This window comes from Sus scrofa, chromosome 12 (genome assembly GCF_054392235.1).
Source record: "Sus scrofa isolate SSC_HxYL_T2T_F1_AM1 chromosome 12, Sscrofa_HxYL_maternal_Yorkshire_Landrace_v2.0, whole genome shotgun sequence".
NCBI classification, from domain to species: Eukaryota; Metazoa; Chordata; class Mammalia; order Artiodactyla; family Suidae; genus Sus; species Sus scrofa.
In genome coordinates this window covers 19,082,616-19,103,022 of record NC_139394.1, presented here as the reverse complement: position 1 = coordinate 19,103,022, position 20,407 = coordinate 19,082,616, and the positions used below count along the sequence as shown (strand labels likewise).

The window sequence follows — 20,407 nt, the reverse complement described above, 5'->3', positions numbered from 1 at the left end:
GTGGCGCAGTGGTTAACAAATTCGACTAGGAACCACGAGGTTGTGGGTTCGGTCCTTGGCCTTGCTCGGTGGGTTAACGATCCAGCGTTGCCGTGAGCTGTGGTGTAGGTTGCAGACGAGGCTCGGATCCCACATTGCTGTGGCTCTGGCATAGGCTGGTGGCTACAGCTCTGATCAGACCTCTAGCCTGGGAAACTCCATATGCCACAGGAGGGGCCCTAGAAATGGCAAAAAGACAAAAAAAAAAAAAAAAAAAAAAAAAAAAAGAATTTACCTTTTTCTCCTTTGGGTAAAATCAAAGGCCAGAAGCTCTTCTGAGGTAAGTCTGTTCATCAATGGCTTCCCCCAGCACCTGGCATCAAGTCCAAGGTACTCCTGATGGCCACAGGGAGGCTATGCCCCCACCCCTGACCTCATCTGGACCCCCTGCGTGTCTCCACCCCAAGGGTCTCCTTGCTTTTACTTAAATACATGGAGCCTACTCCCACCACAGGCCTTTTCATTTACATCTCTTTTTGTCTAGGACACTTTATTCCCTGCAGCCACCTGCCTCATTCATTCATCTCTCTGCTCACCTCATCAGAGGCCTTCCCTGACTACTCTCCCTGACATGTCAGCCCTCTTCCAGCACCCACTTAATTCGATCACGATCTCCTTTTATTGATTCACTTATCTTTTTAGGGCCACACCCATGGTATATGGGGATTCCCAGGCTAGGAGTCAAATTGGAGCTGTAGCCGCCCACGTACGCCACAGCCACAGCAACGCCAGACCCAAGCCACATCTGCAACCTACACTACAGCTCATGGCAACGCCAGATCCTTCACCCACTGAGCGAGGCCAGGGATCAAAACTGCATCCTCACAAATGGTAGGTAGATTCCTTTCCGCTGAGGTACAATGGGAACTCCTCCTTGCCTTTATTTTTGCTCCCAGCATTGACCACCATTGAGCATACATTGATTTGTTTATTCTTTACCCCGAGTCCTGTGAGCACAGGGACTTTGTTTCTTCCACGGCTCCAGCTCAGCACTGGCACAGTATCAAGACCCATGGTCGGTGCTCAGTCAGTATTTATGGAACCCGTGAACCAACACATCTCTCAGGATGCAGGTGGGCCCCCCACCTCTCTCCACTGCCTCCCGTCTTCCACGCCCATCCCTCCTGTGAGCTCCCTGCCTGCGCCCTAACCGAAGACCCTTCCCCTTGGAAGGAAAGAAGGGACAGCAAGCAGCAAGGGAGCCAGATAGCAATGCCTGCTCTTCTGTCCCTGCTGTGACACTGCCTCCCTCAGACTGAGGCCTCCCTTCCTCACTCTGAATACAGCTTTACATGCTTCCTTTTTGCTCTTTCTTTCTTCCCTTTTCTTCTTTTCTCCCCTTCTTTCTTTCTGTCTCTCTCTCTTTCTTTCTTTTCCTTCATTCACCATGCCTGCAGCATGTGAAAATTCCTGGGCCGGGGATTGAACCTGTACCATAGCAGCAACCCGAGCTGCAGCAGTGGCAACGCCAGTTCCTTAACCCACTGAACCACCAGGGAACTCTTTAAGGCCTTCTTTGATGAGAATAGAGACAGCGTGTCATTTCCCCAAATGTCAGGTCATCTTGGGGCTTATTCCCTCCAAAATTATGGGAAAAAATATTGTTTAAAGTCTGCCGCCAGGGACTCAGCCCACCTTCTTTGATGTTCCCAACCCCCATCCCACCCAGCTACCCTCAGACATCCCATCGCCCCCAGTCTCACTTGGAGGCTCTGCCACCCTTTCGCCCTTGTTTCACCCCTGCTATCTATTCCTGGACACTCCCCAAAGGCAGTAATTTGCACCCTTTGCCCCGGCAGAGACCCTCTCTGCTCACACTTCTACCAGCCCTAGATCTGCACTCCAAACATCACCTCAGCCCTTCTCCTCTGTCCCCAAGAGGAGGCAGCATGCTAGGAGCTGGGGTTCAGCCTCTTTATTAGGCAGCAGGAAGGGGGGTGAGCCAGCTCTGATGGGAGCAGGAGGACATCGGGAGGCCTCCAGGGAACAGCTCCAATTCATGGGCGAGCAGAGCTCGCAGGGCACTGGCTGGAGAAGAGGGACAGGGCAGTCACCACATGCAGCCTTTCTGCAGGAACAGAGATGTGTGGGCTGCAGCGTCACTCCTCCTCTTCATCAGATTCTTCCAGGGGTGGCCGATTCCGCTTGAAGAAGCCACACTGGGGGTGGGGGACAGAGGGTGTAAAGGTGATCTTTAGACCCCAGAGCAACAGTGGTGGCCAGATGCTAGACACCAGCCAGCCACCAGGTCCTCTTCCTGGACCAGCACAGAACACAAACTCTACTATATGATCAAACAGAAGCCTTTCCCCATCTAGAGATAATGCATATAACAACAAAAAAAAAAAACCAAAAAAATTTTTTTTTAATGTTTTGGTTTTTCTTTCCTGAATTTTTCTTAAGTACTGATGATTATGTCTCTACATGACTCAGGCCCATGATAGTATATATTTGATTCTAAGTCTCATGTGTAGTTTTCCCTAAAAGCGCCTTGGCTTTCCAGGGCTCTGATACTTGGGCGTCTAGAACAGCCCACAGATTCTCCAGGAGCAGAGGAGAGAGTGACTCGCCAGGGCTTGGGAAGGAGTGGGAAGCAGAGTCTAGATCCAACCAGGGTCTCCCACCTCAGGCCAGGGAAGGACAGGACAGGGAGGCGATGAGCCCTGTCCTCAGCGGCCAGGCAATTCCGGCAGGCAGGACTCAGTCCCTGGGGCTCCTGCTTTCGGGGGGGGGGGGATGGGTCTAAAAGCCCTAGAACTGCAGGTGCCACATCTCCCAGGGATCTGTGACCTGGACGAGGTCCTCTGGAAAATGATATACTCTTTTTGGGGGGGGGGGCTTTTGTTTTTTTAGGGCCACACCTGTGGCACATGGAGGTTCCCAAGCTAGGGGTTGACTTGGAGCAACAGCTGCTGGCCTAGGTCACAGCCACAGCCACAGTGACACCAGATCTGTGACCCACACCGCAGCTCATAGCAATGCCGGATCCTTAACCCACTGATTGAGGCCAGAGATTAAACCTGAATCCTCATGGAGACTACTAGGATTCTGAACCCGCTGAGCCCACAACAGGAACTCCCTGGAAAATGACATTCTAATAGTAGAGATGGAGATCAGATGAGCCCAGGGTCCCCCACGGGGGCCACCACCTCTCTCTGACTCCCTGGGGAGGTGACCGGAGGGGGCGCCCCGGCCCCCCATGCCTCACCTTCCACATGGCCAGGACCAGCAGTGTGAGCAACAGCAGGCCGCCCAGCACGCCTACCAGCATCCACCAGAGTGGAACCTCTCTGTCCTCCAAGACCCGAAGCACCTGTGTCTGCACCTGAGGGGAGACGCGGGCGTCGCCTCGGTGGCGGGGACCCTCGCTTATCCCAAAGACTCAACCTTGCCGGCTTGGCTGGGGGACCCCCAGCCAAGCCACTTACCTGTCCCACCCCTGGGACCCAGGGAGGCCCCCGCCCCACCCTGCTGGACACGGACAGTGGGGAGGCCACCGTCTGCCGGCCTTCCACCCTCACCTGAGCTTCCCCGCTGGGCAGGCTGAGGGCGGGCACGGCGTAGGGAAGGGAAGAGACGTTGAACCAAGCGTGCGACCGCAGCACAAACTGATCCAGGGGTCTCTGGATGGGGCGGCGGTGAGAGCCATTTACACAAGGCCTGTTGGCGGCCAGAGTCCCAGCCCCAGACTCCCTTGGGGGAGACGCGTCGCCGGCTTAATCGCATCTCCTCCGAGGTAAACCTGCCCCCCTCCTCCCCCCAACCCCCCCAAGCCCTGCCTCCCCACCAGAGCACGCTCGGCCCCCGCATCCCGGCCCACCTGGCGGAGGCTGGGCAGCCACAGGAAAGCCTGCGCGGTGACCATGGCCCGCTGCCCACGCGCCATCTCCGGAAGGTCACAGTGCACCACGGTGCAGGGCGCCGAGTCGCAGCTCTGAGGGGATGCGGCACTGGTCCCCAGCCCCACCTGACCCCTCACCCTCTCACCGCCGGACCCAAGGCGGAGGCGGCTGGGGGCGGGGAGCTCCAGCTGGGCCTCCCCTCAAGAAAGGCCTCAGATGCAAGCTTCTGACCCTATCTCTAAAGGCGGTTGCTCACATTATCCCAGAGATGCGGGGAGACGGCGGGAAGAAGGGGCTCAGTCCCGCAGCCTTTTACACACGCCCAGACTTTTTGCAACCCCGCTGAGGCATTTATGCTTTTTCTTTAATGTACTGGAAACCGTTCTTTCTTTTCTTTCCTTCTTTCTTTCTTTTTTCTTTCTTTCTTTTTTCTTTCTTTCTTTCTTTCTTTCTTTCTTTCTTTCTTTCTTTCTTTCTTTCTTTCTTTTCTTTCCTTCTTTCTTCTTTCCTCTTTCTTTCTTTCTTTCTTTCTTTCTTTCTTTCTTTCTTTCTTTCTTCCTTCCTTCCTTCCTTCCCTCCTTCCTTCTTTCCTTCCTTCCTTCCTTCCTTCTTTCCTTCCTTCCTACCTTCCTTTCTTTCCTTCTTTCTCTCTTTCTTTCCCGGCCCAGGGATCAGATCCAAGCCGCTAAGCCACAGCTGCGGCAACACTGGCTCCTTAACCCACTGTGCCGGGCTGGGGATGGAACCTGCATCCCAGCACTCCCAAGACACCACCGACCCCGTTTCGCCACAGTGGATACTCCTGGAAATCTTAAAGAATGCAAGTGGCCTCCACCCCACCCCACCCCGGACACAAGACCGGCACAGTCCTTCACATTCCCTGGAAGGTCTCTGTGGGACCAAAGTGGCCCACAGAAAGCCCACCTCACCCCGCCCACGCCTCTCTCTCCCTGCCTCCCATCCCCTCTGCCCCTGGGACGCAGGGGGGCCTCAGCTGGAGACCACAGAGCCTGCTCACCAGGAGAATTGGATCCTGAAGACTCAACGGCTGCTTCTGCCCTGGCAGGACTGCCTGTCTGCGATTCCGCTTGTGATGAGCTGGGTACACAGGGGAGGGTGTGGGGCTGTGCAGCCCCCAGTCCAGCTGGAGAGGCAAAGAGGCCATCAGGTCCCGAACTCTGCCCCTCTCTTCGCCCTCCCAGAGGGACCTCGGTTGATGGGCTGGAGATTCATCCATGGCTCTTACATCCACCCAGGCTCTCACCTGGCGGGGGTTGGGAGAGGGCTGCGGGGAGCACTGAAGGCCTCCCTGGGTCTGTATGTCCACGATGTAGAGCAGGTCGGAGGTCTGGGACTGGCCGGGCAGGTGGAGCCTGAGGTGGAGGCCACTTACGGTACTAGGGCCATTGTTGTGGAGCTGGCGGGGTAGTGTCGGCAGCATTTAGCAGGAGGTTCAGCACCTAGACCGGCTCCGGGGACCCTCCCAACCCAGCCCGGGGCCCCGAGGCTCCTCCCTACCTCATAGGTGTGCTCCACTTTGGGGCCCAAATTGTCCGAGCTGTTCTCCCAATCGCCTTCTGCCGCCATCAACAGGGAGGCTGGAAAGGAGTTCCTGCAAGGTCCCCCCGAGTGAGCCTGATCCCTTGACTTGCCTGTGTGGGTTCGCCCAGGACCCCTTGAGCCTTAGGGCTCGGCCTGCCATCTCCCTTTCCCATCCTGGCCGCTCACCCTCTCAGCTCCAGGTGGGCCTCTGCCCGGACTTGCACATCCAGCACCACTGTCTCGCTGTTTGGATTCTGGCTGTTCTTGCTGGGGGGTGGGGGTGGGGGTGGGGGGTGGGGAGGGGAAACAGGTCAGGGACACCAGCCCAGGGAACATCAGGACTCTCGGGGCCCAGGCCAGAATTCCGAGGGCTCGGGAAGCGCTAAATCCACAAACAGCAGGCCACACTAAAGTTAGACCTGGAAAAGAACTTCCTCTACGGCTCCAAAACTCAGACACAAGTCTCTGAGAGAGAAAGGGAACAGGGAAGTCTAAAGAGCAGGCAGCCCAGAAGCCCCTGGTGTGTGCAGGGCATCTGAGGATCTCCGCGAGGGGGTCAGAGGGGAAGGGAGTGCTTCCCAGTCTGGTACCTCCTGATCTGCAGCCGGAAGGACACGTGCTCCCCAGCCTCTTCCAGGTTCCCCACACTCACCAACATCGTGATTTCTATCTGAGAGGCGGGGAGGGACAAGTCACCACCCAAATGCCCGCTCTGGGCGCCCTGCTCTGACGGTGGCCTCCAGTCCTCATCCTCCAATGTCACCATTCCATTTTGATTTTTTTAAAAAATTGGCAACGTTGTGCCAATTTCTGCTGTACAGCAAAGTGACCCAGGCACATAGATAGATATAGATAGATAGATATTCTTTTTCTTTTTAGAGCTGCACTTGTGACACGTGGAAGTTCCCAGGCTAGGGGATGAATCGGAGCCGTGGCTGCCGGCCTATGCCACAGCCACAGCCACGCCAGATCCAAGCTGCATCTGCAACCTATGCTGCAGATTGTATCAATGCCAGAACCTTAACCCACTGAGCGAGGCCAGGGATCGAACCCACATCCTCATGGACACTATGTCAAGTTCTTAACCTGCTGAGCCACCAAGGGTTACATTCTTTTTCTCATCTTATCTTCCATCTTGTCCTATCCCATGAGACTGGAGATAGTGCCCTGTGCTGTACAGTAGGACCTCATTGCTTCTCCATTCTAAATGGAATGGTTTGCATCTACTAACCCCAAACTCCCAGTCCCTCCCACTCCCTCCCTGCCAAGGTCACTGTTCTTATGTCCATTTTGCTCAGAATCCCACTCAGAGAGGGAGTCAGTCACCCAAGAACACACAGCTAGGGAGTGGGAGGACCAGGCTTCCAGATCAGAGCCACCTGACTCCAAACCAGCCCCTAAAGCCTAGCTGTCCATCCACCCCTGGGCGAAGGGACCCAGCATCCAGGACTCGGTGGCCTCACCTGGGTGTCCCCCTTCATGGGGTTGCCCAGCTCACACAGCACCACTTTGGTCTCATTCTCCTTCTTCTGGGTACAGATGAGCCTCTCGAAGCTCTTCGGGGAGGCGGTCCCAAGAGAGAAGATTATCATAGAGCACCTCATATAGATTTAAGTTCCCTTCAAAAGTCAGGGAGGAGAGGATTCGGGTGGGGAGGGGAGTTTCTCCAGGTGGGAGTTCAAGGGACTGTCGTGTCTTTTTTATGTATTAAGGTAGCACTTTCTTCTTTTTCTTTTTAGGCCTGGTATATGAAGGTCCCGGGCTAGGGGTGGAATGGCAGCTGCAGCTACTGGCCTACGCCACAGCCATGGCAACAGGGATCCAAGCTGAATATGTGATCTCTGCTGCAGCTTGCAGCAACGCCAGATCCTTAACCCACTGAGTGGGCCCAGGAATCAAACCCAAGTCCTCACGGAGACTAGTCAGGTTCTTACCCCCTGAGCTGCAACGGGAACTTCCTCTTTCTAATAATTTATTTTTGGAAGTGAAAACTACAAAACATTACATGGAGTATATAGTCCCATTGGTATAAACTACATCAATAGAATAAAATTTAAATATACACCTATGTAAATGACAATGTCGAGAAAAAAATACTGGAAAGAAATCCAGCAAATGTTAACAGAGGTTCCTGTTAACATTTATTTCCTGAGCCTTTAAAAATTTTTTTTTGCTTTTTAGGGCTGCACCTGAGGCATGTCGAAGTTCTCAGGCTAGGGGTCGAATGGGAGCTACAGATGCTGGCCTATGCCACAGCCACAGCAACGTAGGATCTGAGCCGAGTCTGTAACCTATACTACAGCTCACGGCATCACCAGATCCCCGACCCACAGTTTGAGGCCAGGAAATGAACCCACATCCTCATGGACACTAGTCGGATTCATTTCCTTTGCGCCACAATGGGAACTCCCATTTCTCGAGCCATTTTTGGTTTAGGTTTTATAACCGAGTTCTTGAATTTTATGCTATTAGCAAATACTCCTCTTCCAAATTAAAAGGGGGAAAAAATTCCAGGAAAACATGAGAGAAGTAGGAGCTCTCAGGTGGGAGAGGAGAGTCGATTCCTGTGCCTCCCAGGCCCCGGGTAATGCCCCCCCGCCCCCCACAGTGGGGGCCTCACCTTGGTGTTGCTGAGGGCCTGCATGTAGTGAGCACCTGGGGGCAGGTGCACAACCAGCTCGGCCTCATGGGCTCCCTCGCCCTCATTGGCCGCGACCACGTGCAGCTCCAGCACATTATCAGCTCCAACTAGGAGTGGGGAGCCTGTCCTGTGGGGAGAAGGGAGTAAAGCCGAGGAGACCCGGGTGCAAGTGGAGGGTCTGGGAGGAGGAGAGCGGCCGAGGACGGGGAATCAGGACACAGGGGGGCGGGGGTGTCGTGGAGGCAGACAGGGCCAGGGCGGGGTGGAGCGGGCCGGATCCTCACGTGTTGGCCGAGAGCTGGAGCTTTGGCACGCACACTTGGTCTTCCCCACAGTCCAGGATGATGCGGGTCTAGAGCGGGCACATCAGGAGTGTGGGTCAGTTGGGGGCATGTGGGACAGTTGGGGGGGTGGTCACAGCAGCGCTTAGGGAATTGGAAGGTCTGCGAATGGAGCTGGAGCTTGAGATGACATCAGCGCTTTGGAGTTTGCATCAGGGTTTGGGACAATATCAGGGCTCTGAGAATGACCTCAGGGTCTGTAGGGTTTATATCAGCGTTTAGAGGTGACATCAACTTTTGGGGTTTACATGAGGGTTTAGAGGATATTGAAACATTGGGGTTTTCATTACAGTTTAGAGTAACCACGATTTGGACACTAACTCTACCGTTGACTTTCTGGCAGGGGTCCTGCATCTCCTTTGCCAGTACCTGCGCACCCCTTACCTGTTCCTGAACGTGGGTGTCTCCATGCAGCATGAACGTGAGGGCGTCTCCATTCTTCTCCGGCTGCAGGGACACATTGAAGCTGAGCACGATGGGGCTCAGCTTGTCCCGGAAATCAGCCTCATCCTAGAGAGGGGACAAGAATCAGGTCGACTTGGCCCCCTGCACCCTACCACATGTGTCCCAGACTCACCCCTGCAGTATCCAGCCTGACGCCCGAGGGCTCCCCTTCTCAGCCCTCCCATTCCCAGCCTGGGCGTACCCGGAGGAAGGCCGTGGTGTTGTGGCAGGTGGGGCTCTGCCTCCAGGTCAGATCCACGTCCAGGACAGTGCTCGCCTGTTGGGAAGCCAGCAGCAGCACCCGCCGGCTCTGGTGGGGCTTCTGCCGGTCCAGCTGCAGCTCGGCATTTAGGCCTGGCAGGGCAGGCAGGGAGGGTCAGGGTCTCCCTGGTCAGCCTCCAGGGGAGCCCAGGCCCACCTCCCCCTGTCCCCATGGTGCCACTCACGCAGCTTCTCAGGAATGTTGTGCCCAGTGGCTCCCACGCACATCTGGATGGTAAAGCTGCAAAGATGTGCGTGGGGATCAGGAGCTGGGGCCCCCTACCGAGGTACCACATTCTGCCTGCTCCGTGCCCTCCTTACCAGCTCACTGGTGTCTTGGTTTGGGGCTGGACACAATTCTTCACAGCAGGATTCAGGGATTCTTGCACCATCAGCTGGACAGTGGCGGTCACCACCGGCTGAGCTCTGATGGGATGCGGGAGGCTTGCCATCGCGGCCCCTCTGGGCGTGGTCGCCTCTGGGGGTGTGGTCCTCACCCCCCCCCACCCCCGCCCCTGGAGCCAGTGCTCACCGGTACACGACAACCTTGTCGACCCCGTAAGCTCCTACCAGCAGGTCTATCGACATGGTGGGAAGAAGGCAGTTGTCAGGATTGTTCATTAGCAAGGCTATGAGGTCTTCATTTCATCTGGCCAGGAGTTCCTACACTCCCCCTCCTCTGGGAGGTCTGATCTGGCCCCCAGCCCCACAGACAGGTCAGAGCCCTCAGTGGGGCCCCAGGTCAGGAATGGGCCCCTGGTTGTGTCCCTCCGCATCTCCAGCTAATGCCCCTTGGTCCCTCCTATCTAGCTGGAGGCAATGCAGAGGCACCTGGGTATCCATTGTCATCGATGTCTGTGGCACCTCGAAGGGAGAAGCCAAAGGCAGAGCCTGCGGCAAAGGGGCTGTGCAGGACCTGGGAGGGCTGCGAGTTAAGCCCCTCACTCTGACCCAGGAACACCGATACTTGGCCCTGACCGGTGGGACCCCCATAGGGGGCGGCCACGGCAACATCTGGAAGGAAGAGCAGAAAGGGGGGGGGGGTTATTATCCATTCTCTCCAGAGAGACCAGAAAAACTTTCCAGAGCTCCTTCTCTGGGGAGACCCCAGGGGGCCGGCAGAGGAATGTAAAGGTCCCAGTCAAGGAGGCGGCTGCCCCCCCCCCCCGCTCCCCGCCCCCCGCCCTCCGCCCTCCGGGAGTTTACAGTCAAGAAGGAGGGAGACCCATCAAGTCCAATAGTTGTAAAAACAGTAACAGCCCTCACTCTCTGCTGAGAAAATATACTGACATGATTTCATTTAATATTCGGGTTTTTTTTTGTTTTTTGTTTTTTGTTTTTTTTTTTTTAGGGCCGCACTAGCGGCATGTGGAGGTTCCCAGGCTAGGGGTCTAATTGGAGCTACAGCTGCCAGCCTACACCACAGCTCACAGCAACGCCGGATCCTTAACCCACTGAGTGAGGCCAGGGATCAAACCTGCCTCCTCATGGTTGCTAGTTGGGTTTGTTAACCACTGAGCCAAGACGGGAGGGCCCAATTTCATTTATTCTTGAAAATTGGGATTATTATTCCCATTTTAGATGAGAAAATGGAATCCCAGGAGATTGCATTAATCAAGACCTATTAAATATTTGGTCCCATCCTCCCCTGAGAGGGTCTTCATCCCATTCCACTCCCATCATTCAAACCCAGAGCCACATGGGCTTGTCATCACTGATGACTTTTTAAGATCACTCTTGAAATTTTATTTGTATTTGTATTTTTTTTTTTTTTTTTTTTTTGGTCTTTTTAAGGCCACACCCGGGGCATATGGAAGTTCCCAAGCTAGGGGTTGATTCAGAGCTGCAGCTGCTGGCCTGTGCCACAGCCACAGCAACACAGGATCCAAGCCGCATCTTCGACCTACACCACAGCTCACAGGAATGCCAGACCCTTAACCCACTGAGTGAGGCCAGCGATCAAATCTGCATCCTCATGGATACTAGTGGGGTTCATTAACCGCTGAGCCATGATGGGAACTCCATGCATTTATTTATTTATGGCTGCACCCATGGCATATGGAAGTTTTCAGGCCAAGGATTAAATCTGAGCTGAAGCTGTGACCTACTCTGCAGCTGCAGCTGTGGCCATTCCAGAACTTTAACGCACTGTGCTGGGCTAGGGATAGAAACTGAGCTTCCTTCCACAGTGACCCAAGCCGCCGCAGTTAGATTTTTTTTTTTTTTTTTTTAGAATCACAACTGCGGCATATGGAAGTTCCCAGGCTAGGGGTCAAATTGGAGCTACAGCTGCCAGCCTACACCACAGCCACAGCAATGCCGGATCCTTAACCCCCTGAGCGAGGCCAGGGATCGAACCTGTAACCTCATGGTTCCTAGTCGGATGCGTTTCCACTGAGGCACCACGGGGAACACCACGCAGTTATATTCTTAACCCACTGTGCCAAAGTGGGAACTCCTTGAAAATTTATTAACGATCATAATCTTATTAATTTGTAAGAATTCTTTGCATATGATGGGAATTGAGATCTTTGAGATATATATAGATATATATATACGCACACACACACATATATACACATATATATGTATGACATGCATATATATGTATGCTCTGTTTTTCCTTTCTGAATTTATGATGTTTTTCCGTGCAGTTTTTTCTTTTGAAAATCTTCGTTGGTTTTTCTGCTAGAGTTATACAAAGTCATCCAAATAGACCACTCGGACCACAGTCTCATCCTCAGGCCCTGGGCCTCCATTGTCACCTATTCTTCGGCTCCCTCATCACCGCACTTCTTTTCTGACCATTTGATCACAATTGTCATATCCTCAGTCATCTTGCCCCATTGCCAATCCCGGGCAAGGCTGGCCAGAAGCCACCATAATCAGGCACCATGAATTCCTGACCTCTAGCCTCCACTGGGGACCTCAGTGCTGCCCCAGAAGCCCCTCGGGGTTTTCTGCTCGGCGTCTATTTCAAAGCTTCTCCATTCAGTCCAGCTCCCAGCCCCGTATTTCTTGCACAAAGGGAAGGAGCCCGACTGTTGTGCTTTAGCTCCACACCCAGCTTTCCCCCCTTTCCCTCCTTGACCCTGGGGTCCCTCCTTTACCTGCCACTGGGCTGAGCATCCCACACCTGCATCCCTCAGGCGTTGCAGGGACCCTCCTCCAGCTCACGCTGTCCCCCACTGCCCCACAATATCCTTCTCCTCCACGTTCAACCCACTCCATATTCTTTGAAATTAAAATAACCTTCTGCCGACCCTCATCTCCTTTCAGTAATCAGCTTTTCTCTCTTTCCTTCCACAAACTGCTTGAAACAGCTGTCTCTCCTGGCTATTCTTCACCCCCATTCATATCTTGCCCCATGGTATTCTGGCTTCTACCCAGCTCTGATCGGTTCTTGTCACTGTCACCAATGACCTCCTTCTTGCTAAAGTCCATGGAGACTTACTTCTCCAGCCCCATCTGATTGTACCTTTCAGCTGCATCCAGAGCTGCATTCCTCTTGCTTATTGCCCTCTTCCTTTGAGTTCCGAGCCATCAGACCTCCTGGTTTCCCTCCCACCTCTCTGAACATTCCTGCCTCCTTTCTGGACTCACGTTCTCCCTAAATGTTCCCTAAATGCTCTCACTCCCCAGGGCTCGGTCCTGGGCCCCTTCACACTTTGCAAGTTCCCAGGACCACCCTAAACCCCCACCTCCCACTCAGACCTCTCTGCTGGAAGTGGGGGAAGCCTCACCCCGCTGTTCTCTGGATGTGTCTGCCTAATGCTCCCAAAGCCCTTCAGGATCCAAAAGGTCCAGAGCTGAACTGTGGATCTTCCCCAGCCCATCTCACTCCCCAGGCCCGCTGTATGTGAGTTCCAGGCAGTGAAGGGCACCAGCAACCACCCAACTCCTCTCTCTCTTAGCCCCACATCCAGTTACCCATCTAAGTAATAAATATCTCGAAATCACCCTCATCTTAAGTTCACTGCCAAAATCCACATCCAGGCAGTTGCCATCTCTTGCCTGAACTAATGTGAATAAATCCTAATGGGTCTCCTTTAAGTCTCTCCTGCTTAAACCCCTCCTGGCTCCCACTGCCATCAAGGTCTAATCCAGGGTCTTTGTTGTGGCCGTAAACCCCTCTGCAGCAAGAGGGGGCTCCTCCCTTCCCTTACCATTGTAGCCATCCCGGTTCAAGTCGCCCAGAGGCGCGATGGCTGAGCCAAATCGTCCATAGAGCTGTGTGCCTGTCAGCAGGAGGCTGGGGGTGCCCAGCGAGTGGTGACCTCGAGACTGCAGGAACAAGTACACACGCCCCACCTCGGCCAGCTTGTGGTCAGCACGGCTCTCCATGTACAGTGGCGCTCCCACCAAGAGGTCATGCCTCCTGCAGACCGAGGTTAACGTGGGGCGGACTAAGGGGATGCTGCCGGCCAGAGCCAAATCTCACCCATCCTCAGCGCCTCACCCCGGGGTCACGTGGGAGTGAGGGCTAGGAAAGGAGGAGACCCAGGGCAATCAACACCTCTGGTAAGTGGGGACACAACTGGGCAGGAGTGGGGCGCCTGGCACCTCACCCGTCCCCGTTGACGTCGGTGACGGCCACCGAATGCCCGAAATATGAAGCCACCTGCACAAGATGAGGCACACCTTAATTTCTGCCACGGGACTCAGCACCCTCCTTAGACTTTGCCCCCATCATGTCCTGCTGAACAGTCTAGGGTCTCAATCCCTCAGGCTTGGCCACCCCTAGCGGGACCTGACTCTCACCTGCTCTCCCTGCAGCAGGTGCAGCCTTTGGTGTTTCGAGGTAAAAATTTCCACCTGTTTGGACAGCGCACAGGAACATGTCATTTTTGCCCCCACAGGGGAAGAGCAGGAGGTCGGGGCAGGGGGTGGGTGGGTGTTGGGCTGAAGAGTGAAATCAGTGGCTTCGTGTCACTGAGCGGTGGTCAGAGGGCGCTTACCGCTCCCAGGGTCATGCTCCAGGTGGGGCCACCGAGGATGTACTCTGGGGAGAACCCGGCCCAGCCGGTAAGGTCCTTGGAATCTACCACCTACCTCCCGCCCGTCATTCCGGAAAACCGGGAGTTTCAGCGCCGGGTTTGGAGGTGCTCCTTCCCGGGCTGGGCTCCCCACACCCCGCCCCTGACTAAGTGAATGTCTTGCCTGTGGTGTTGGGATTCCGGTCGAACTCGCCCACAGCCACCGAGTACCCTGAAGACAAGGCGAGAATTAGTCTTTGCGGGAGGGTGAAGCAGGAAGGGCGCCAAGAGCGAGGAGAGGGGACTCAGAGATCACCCAGTCCAGACACTGCACTGTGTAGATGGGACAAATGAGGCCACTCGAAGGTCAAGACCTGCCCTTGGCCGCGCAACGAATCCAGGGCGGGAAAGCCAGATGGAGCTAATGGGAACTGGGAGGTCCGCTGGAGGGCGGTAGGAACAGCCCGGGCAGAAGGTGGAGGCGCCTTAGCACTGGCTCTGGCCCGCTGGGGTTGGCATGAGGGCGTTCCCGCGGGGGCAAAACCTGACCAGCGGTGACGCAGAGTGCTGGGAAGCCTCGAAGGGAGGTGGCAGGTTTACCCAAGTAGCTCTCGTAGTACTCAGGAAGGTCGGAGTCGAAGGTGAGCTTCTGGGTGGGCACGTGCCACAAGAGGGTGCCTGGGCGGTAACTCGAGATGATATCGGCAATTGGAGCCCGTGCCATGAGACCTAGGACGCGAGCGACAGTCGGTGTGGGGTCCCAGACGCGTGGGCTCTACCCGAGCCGAGAGAAGAGAGGGAGGTGTACGGGTGGGCACGTACCTAAGAAATAGTAGCCCCCAGGAGCCCCAAGCACCAGCTCCCCAGCCTGAAAGGGAAACCCTGGAGGTGAGAGGGGCTCCTACTTGGGAGCCGCCCTCGCGCCTTTTAGCTCTACTCGCCTGAGTGACCGCAGAGCTGAAGCCGACCTCGCAATAGCGCCTGTCATCTAGAGGAGGCAAGGAGGAAGGGTCAGCAAAGGGACCCAACTGATCAAGAAGCGAGCCCTGGGGCCTGGGGCGGGGCGGGGCGGGGCCGGAAGCATGTGGAGGCGGAGCCACAGTGATTCGCAGGCGTGGCCTTGAATCAGCGCGGGGTCGGGGCGGGGGGGGGGAGGGTGGAGCTAGGAGCTGGGCCAGTGGGCGATACCAGAAGGAAAGCAGGGTTTGGAGGCATTGGGGGAAAGGATGAGATCAGGGCGGGGTTACAGGGCCGCGAATGGGAGGAGCCCGAACGGAAGGCCGAACTTACTGAATTTACTTTCCACGTAAACCAGGCTCAAGAGGTTGGCCCGACAGGGCGAGAACTCCGCGCGGCCGCTGTTCTGGAGCTGAGCCACGAAGCAGCCACCTACAGGTGTCTTCTCAGCCTCCTCGTTCTTTTCTAGGACGTTCCAGTGCTGCCAGGGGGCGCAGGCCTGAAGAAGGGCCGCAGGAGAGTGGGGAAGGGGTGGGAGTTGGGTTCCCCCCTCCACGTGTCCCTACCCTCCGTCAGCTCGCTGAGCCCTGTCCCATGGCGCCCACCACAACGTTGTCTCTCCAAGTTAAGACCGACGCCCCTAGTCCTTGACGGGCCTTGAAGGTTTGGAAAGTTTGGGCGCCTACGTTTCGCGTCTCATCATCTGGAGGGCACAAGAAGGGGTAGGGTGCTGAAGCCCAGCTGTCCCTCCTCCCTCTAGCCTTTCCTTTTCCCTCTTTGCGCGGGACTCACCGAGGTTGAAGGACAGCGCGACGCACTGGACGCTCTTGGCCTTCCAGGGACACAGGAAAACGCCGCCGGTCTCCTCCAGGTTGCGGCCCAGGGTCCGCGGGGCCCCCACCACGATGGATACGCTGCGTAAAAAAGCTGGGTGAGCGCTGCCCGTGTTGGAAGCGCTACGTGGAAGGGTAGTGTGCCTTGGGGATGGTGTCACTGGATCATCTTTCCCCATTGAGACCTCACAGACCATCGAGGCCAACGGTTTGTTTTTTTTGTTTGTTTTTTGCTTTTTAGGGCCGCACCCGCGGCATATGGAGGTTCCCAGGCTAGGGGTCGAATCGGAGCTATAGCTGCTGTCCTATGCCACAGCCACGGCAATGAGGGATCCAAGCCGAGTCTTTGACTTACACCACAGCTCAGGGCAACACCAGATCTTTAACCCACTGAGCGAGGTCAGGGATCGAACTCGCAACCTCATGGTTCCTCGTCGGATTCGTTTCCACTGCACCACGACGGGAACTCCCAACATTTTGCCCATTTCATGGCCAGTGAAACTGACTTCCAGAGAGGGAAACGACATACCCACAGTAACCCAGGGAATTAAAGGTAAAGCTGAGACTGTAACCATTTGGTTCAATTTGAACAGGAGGGGTTTGATATCCTTGCTAAGAGACTTCCTAAACTCTGTACACCCTGTTGCATTCCCCAATACCTGCCACCCTAATACCTCTGTCTGGAGACTATTAGATTATCGGATCCCCTCCTGATAGCTAGTTTTGTTATTGTTGTTGTTGTCTTTTTTTTTTTTTTTTTTGCCTTTTCAAGGGCCGCTCCCACTGCATATGGAGGTTCCCAGTCTAGGGGTCTAATAGGAGCTGTAGCTGCCAGTCTACGCCAGAGCCACAGCAACGTGGGATCCGAGCCGCATCTGCGACCTACACCACAGCTCTCAGCAACACTGGATCCCAGACTTACTGAGTGAAGCCAGGGACAGAACACGCATCTTCATGGGTACTAGTCAGATTTGTTTCTGCTGCACCACAACAGAAACTCCCTGAGAGCTAGTTTTAATGGTGAAGAAATAAGCCAGTGGGCATCTCTAAAGTGAGTGGTGGGGTGCTGACATCTCTGAGGACTCTAGTATATCTAGGCTCAAATCATAGCTCTGCCATGTATTTATTTATTTATTGGACAATTCCAACCAATAAATGCTGTCAGGAGAAGTACATGAAATAAATGTATGAGGAGGGAGTTCCCTTGTGGCCCAATGGGTTAAGGGCCTTGCGTTGACACTCCAGCAGCTCAGGTTACTGCTGTGACGTGGGTTTGATCTCTGGCTGGTGAACTTCCACATGCCACAGGCATGGCCAAAACAAACAGACAAACAAGCAAACAAATGAAAGCGTATGAAGAACATTCAGCATGGTGCCAGCCAAATAATACATAACAAATGCTCCCACAAAATCTATACTTTTTTAAGTGTGCAGAATGTTTACTAGGTAGTGTCCATGAAACCAATATGTGTGGAAAGAAGCAGGAGTGGGCAGAGGAGGGAATCAAGTTCAATTTCAAGCCCAATAACAGCTACGGGCCAATGCCCTGGGAACTCTGGAGCTAGAATGACCCTTCAGAACTGTTCCAAGTTGAGGTGAGAGAATTGCACCCTTAACCCCTCTCCGCCTTCAGCACTTTCCATTGATCAGTCATTGAGAAGGGGATTTAACTTTAGGGGAGGTGATTCTCTCCGGCAGAGGAAATTCCCCCAGGGGCTGATACTTGAAGGTCATTTGCCATTTGCCCCTCCCTGAAGCTGGACGTTCATGTCCACCTCAATAAATAACTAGCTCAGGGTAGTTTCCCTCTAGAGAGGAAGAGCCAGGACTCTGATCTTGGCAGTCTGACTTCTCAGCCTGATCAGTCTCAACCATGAATGCTCTAGTGCTTCTTTTCAAATATCTGTAATTTTGCTGGAGATAAGGGGAATGGGGTAGAAGAGCAGGGCAGCGGTGGGTAGACAGTTTCATAGTTTTGCATGTCAATTTAAGACATGCACTGCCTTCTTCTTCTTCGTCTTTTTTTTTTTTTTTTTCCTTTTTAGGGCCGCACCCAAGGCATAAGGATGTTCCCAGGCTAGAGGTCCAATCAGAGCTACAGCTGCTGGCCTATGCCACAGCCACAGCGACGCGGGGTCCAAGCTGAGTCTGGACCCCACCACAGCTATACTACAGCTCACAGCAATGCTGGATCCTTAACCCACTCAGCAAGGCCAGGGATCGAACCTGCAATCTGGGCCACCACAGGAACTCCAGACATGTGCTGCTTTCTATATTTTGAGGGGATGAGGGTGGAGTGGGTCATTTTCCAAAAAAATTTTTTTTTGGGAGGGAAAAAAATAAGGCATCAACTTTTGTCTTTCCTTTGTTCTTGCTGTGCCCAGCTCCCCAGTGGTGCCCCTCGCTAACGCTCACCTGAGCTGGTCCCTCCCCAGTACCCACAGGAACTCAGCCCAAATAGACTCCAGAAGTCACTTTGCTCAACCTCTACCACATATGGGGATCTGGAGACCCACAGAAGCAGTGATGGTGGGGCAGTCCCCCAGGGCTCACCTGCCATGGCTCTTCTTGTAGAAGTCCAATGAAAACCCAAAGTGGCTGCCATTGGGGCCTGTGTAGATGGTGAGATGCACTGGGTCCAGGTTCAAGGCCCAGGTTGGAGGGGCAGCACCGGGTCCCCAGAGCAGTTGCACCCACTCCAGAAGCCAGAGGGCATGAAGTAGACACAAAGCTCTGGCCATCTTCCTTCTCCAACAACCTCCTAGGCAGGAATGGGTTAGCTCCTTCCTCTTCCTTTCAATTCCACCACAGGAAGTCTTTCCTTATCAAACTGAAACCCTCTTGCTGAGCGGTAGGCAGAGTAAAGTGTTATAAGCCCTGGACGCATGTGGTTTCTAGGATTGCCAGAAAGGGGGTGAGGCCACTCTGGGGGGGATGCTTATGGCTGAAAAGCTGACTCCTCCCTTTTCTTGAGAGTAGTTTATCACCAAATCCTATTGGTTCTGCCTTTCAACCACGTCTCTTGAAGCTTCACTCCATTTCTTCCACCACCATGCTAGTCTAAGCCACCACTGCTTTCTGCTTGGCATAGTGCAGCCACGCACCAACTGGTCTGTACACCTCCACTCTAGCCCACAGTTCCGTAGTTCCTCCCCCCCGTCCCCCACAGCCGCCAAGCTGCCGGGCACACTGACTTGGTCAGAGGTGGGGGAAGGAGGGAGGAAGCTCCTGCTCCCTGAAGGATCTGAGGCTGCTGCATCCTTTTGGATAAGGCCCTTATCCACTTCCTCCTTCTAGGGCCTTGGACAGCTTCGGTCAGTTATATTGGTGCAAAACGGCTTCCTCACTCATCCTCCATCTGGGGCCAAATTTTAATGTGGCCACAGCAATATAGCCATGCTGGGGGAGGGGTGGCAAATGGATCTTGGCTGAAGGGAGAAGGAGATGGGGATAAAGTGAAGTCATGCCACGGAGTTGGAGGCAGGCCCTTACTTATTCTTGGGTGACAGTGATCTTGTCCAACCTTTAAGACTTGTCTCTAGTGGCCTCTTTGCATAGGGCAGAGCTCCCCCAACTCCTCAGGAAGGCACTCTGGGGTTAACACACATGGGCTCAACACACTGTTTGTTTGCTTATTTATTTATTTATCTAGTTATCTTTTTGGGCAATATCCGTGGCACATGGAGGTTCCCAGGCTAGGGGTCCCATCAAGAGCTACAGCTGCCAGCCTACACCACAGCCACAGCCATGCCAGATCCAAACTTCACCTGCGACCTACACCACAGCTCAAAGCAAAGCTGGATCCTTAACCCACTGATTGAGGCCAGGGATCAAACCCGCGTCATCACGGATACTAGTCAGGTTCATTACCACTGAGCCACAACGGGAACTCCTGAAGCTCTTTGAACTTTAGTCTGAGCTTCTTCACTGCCGAATTCCCAGTGCCAAGCTCATGGCTGGCATGAAATGCATTTGCTCGAATGAATACTTAACTCAGTTACTTACCTTCCACTCTTCCACGGTCCTCAATTGAGTGGTACTGTATTACTGGTGTATACTGTGTAGCCCGATACTCACGCATATTTCATTAAAAATTTTAATAAATACTTATTCGTTTAAGGTACCGAGTGGTAAGAGACACAAAGGTAACTGTCAAGGATCCTGAGAAAACAGTCCAGAGGGACTTAAGGCATGAACGCACAACTGCAGCAGACGGGTAGAAAAGGATGCCTTGAAAAAGGTAGAGATGCCTAGCTTCTAAATGATTCTATCATTTGCTCCTCATAACAACCCTATGAAATAGGCCCTATCATGCCCACTTTATAAATGCAAAAACTGTAGCATAGAGTTTTAGGTAAAGTGCCCAAGTTTACACAGCCAGTGGGTGGCAAAACTAGGAATCAAGGACATCTTTGCCTTGAATTCGTGTTCTTAACCACTGCACTATGTTGCCTTTTGTCAGGGAATGAAGGAGGTTTTAGACACAGGAAATAACATAAAGAGCAGCAGAACATAGAGGCCAGTTTCAGAG

At 54.1% G+C, this 20,407-nt stretch overlaps 1 protein-coding gene across 2 annotated transcripts; it reads right to left on the bottom strand.

The window, feature by feature from the left end:
• Positions 1–1,939: 1,939 nt before the first annotated feature.
• Positions 1,940–18,649, bottom strand: ITGA2B (integrin subunit alpha 2b). Of its 2 annotated transcripts, NM_213998.1 has the most exon segments (30): positions 1,942–2,198; positions 3,248–3,364; positions 3,561–3,662; positions 3,860–3,973; positions 4,900–5,025; positions 5,146–5,298; positions 5,400–5,493; positions 5,610–5,690; positions 6,014–6,093; positions 6,887–6,979; positions 8,044–8,191; positions 8,349–8,416; positions 8,790–8,915; positions 9,052–9,203; positions 9,296–9,351; positions 9,432–9,536; positions 9,643–9,688; positions 9,942–10,124; positions 13,277–13,488; positions 13,679–13,731; positions 13,872–13,925; positions 14,069–14,112; positions 14,271–14,318; positions 14,687–14,815; positions 14,909–14,954; positions 15,028–15,074; positions 15,377–15,542; positions 15,649–15,746; positions 15,836–15,957; positions 18,430–18,634. In NM_213998.1, coding segments are annotated over 30 exon segments (3,111 nt in total). In that variant the 5' UTR covers positions 18,618–18,634; the 3' UTR covers positions 1,942–2,138.
• Positions 18,650–20,407: the final 1,758 nt, after the last annotated feature.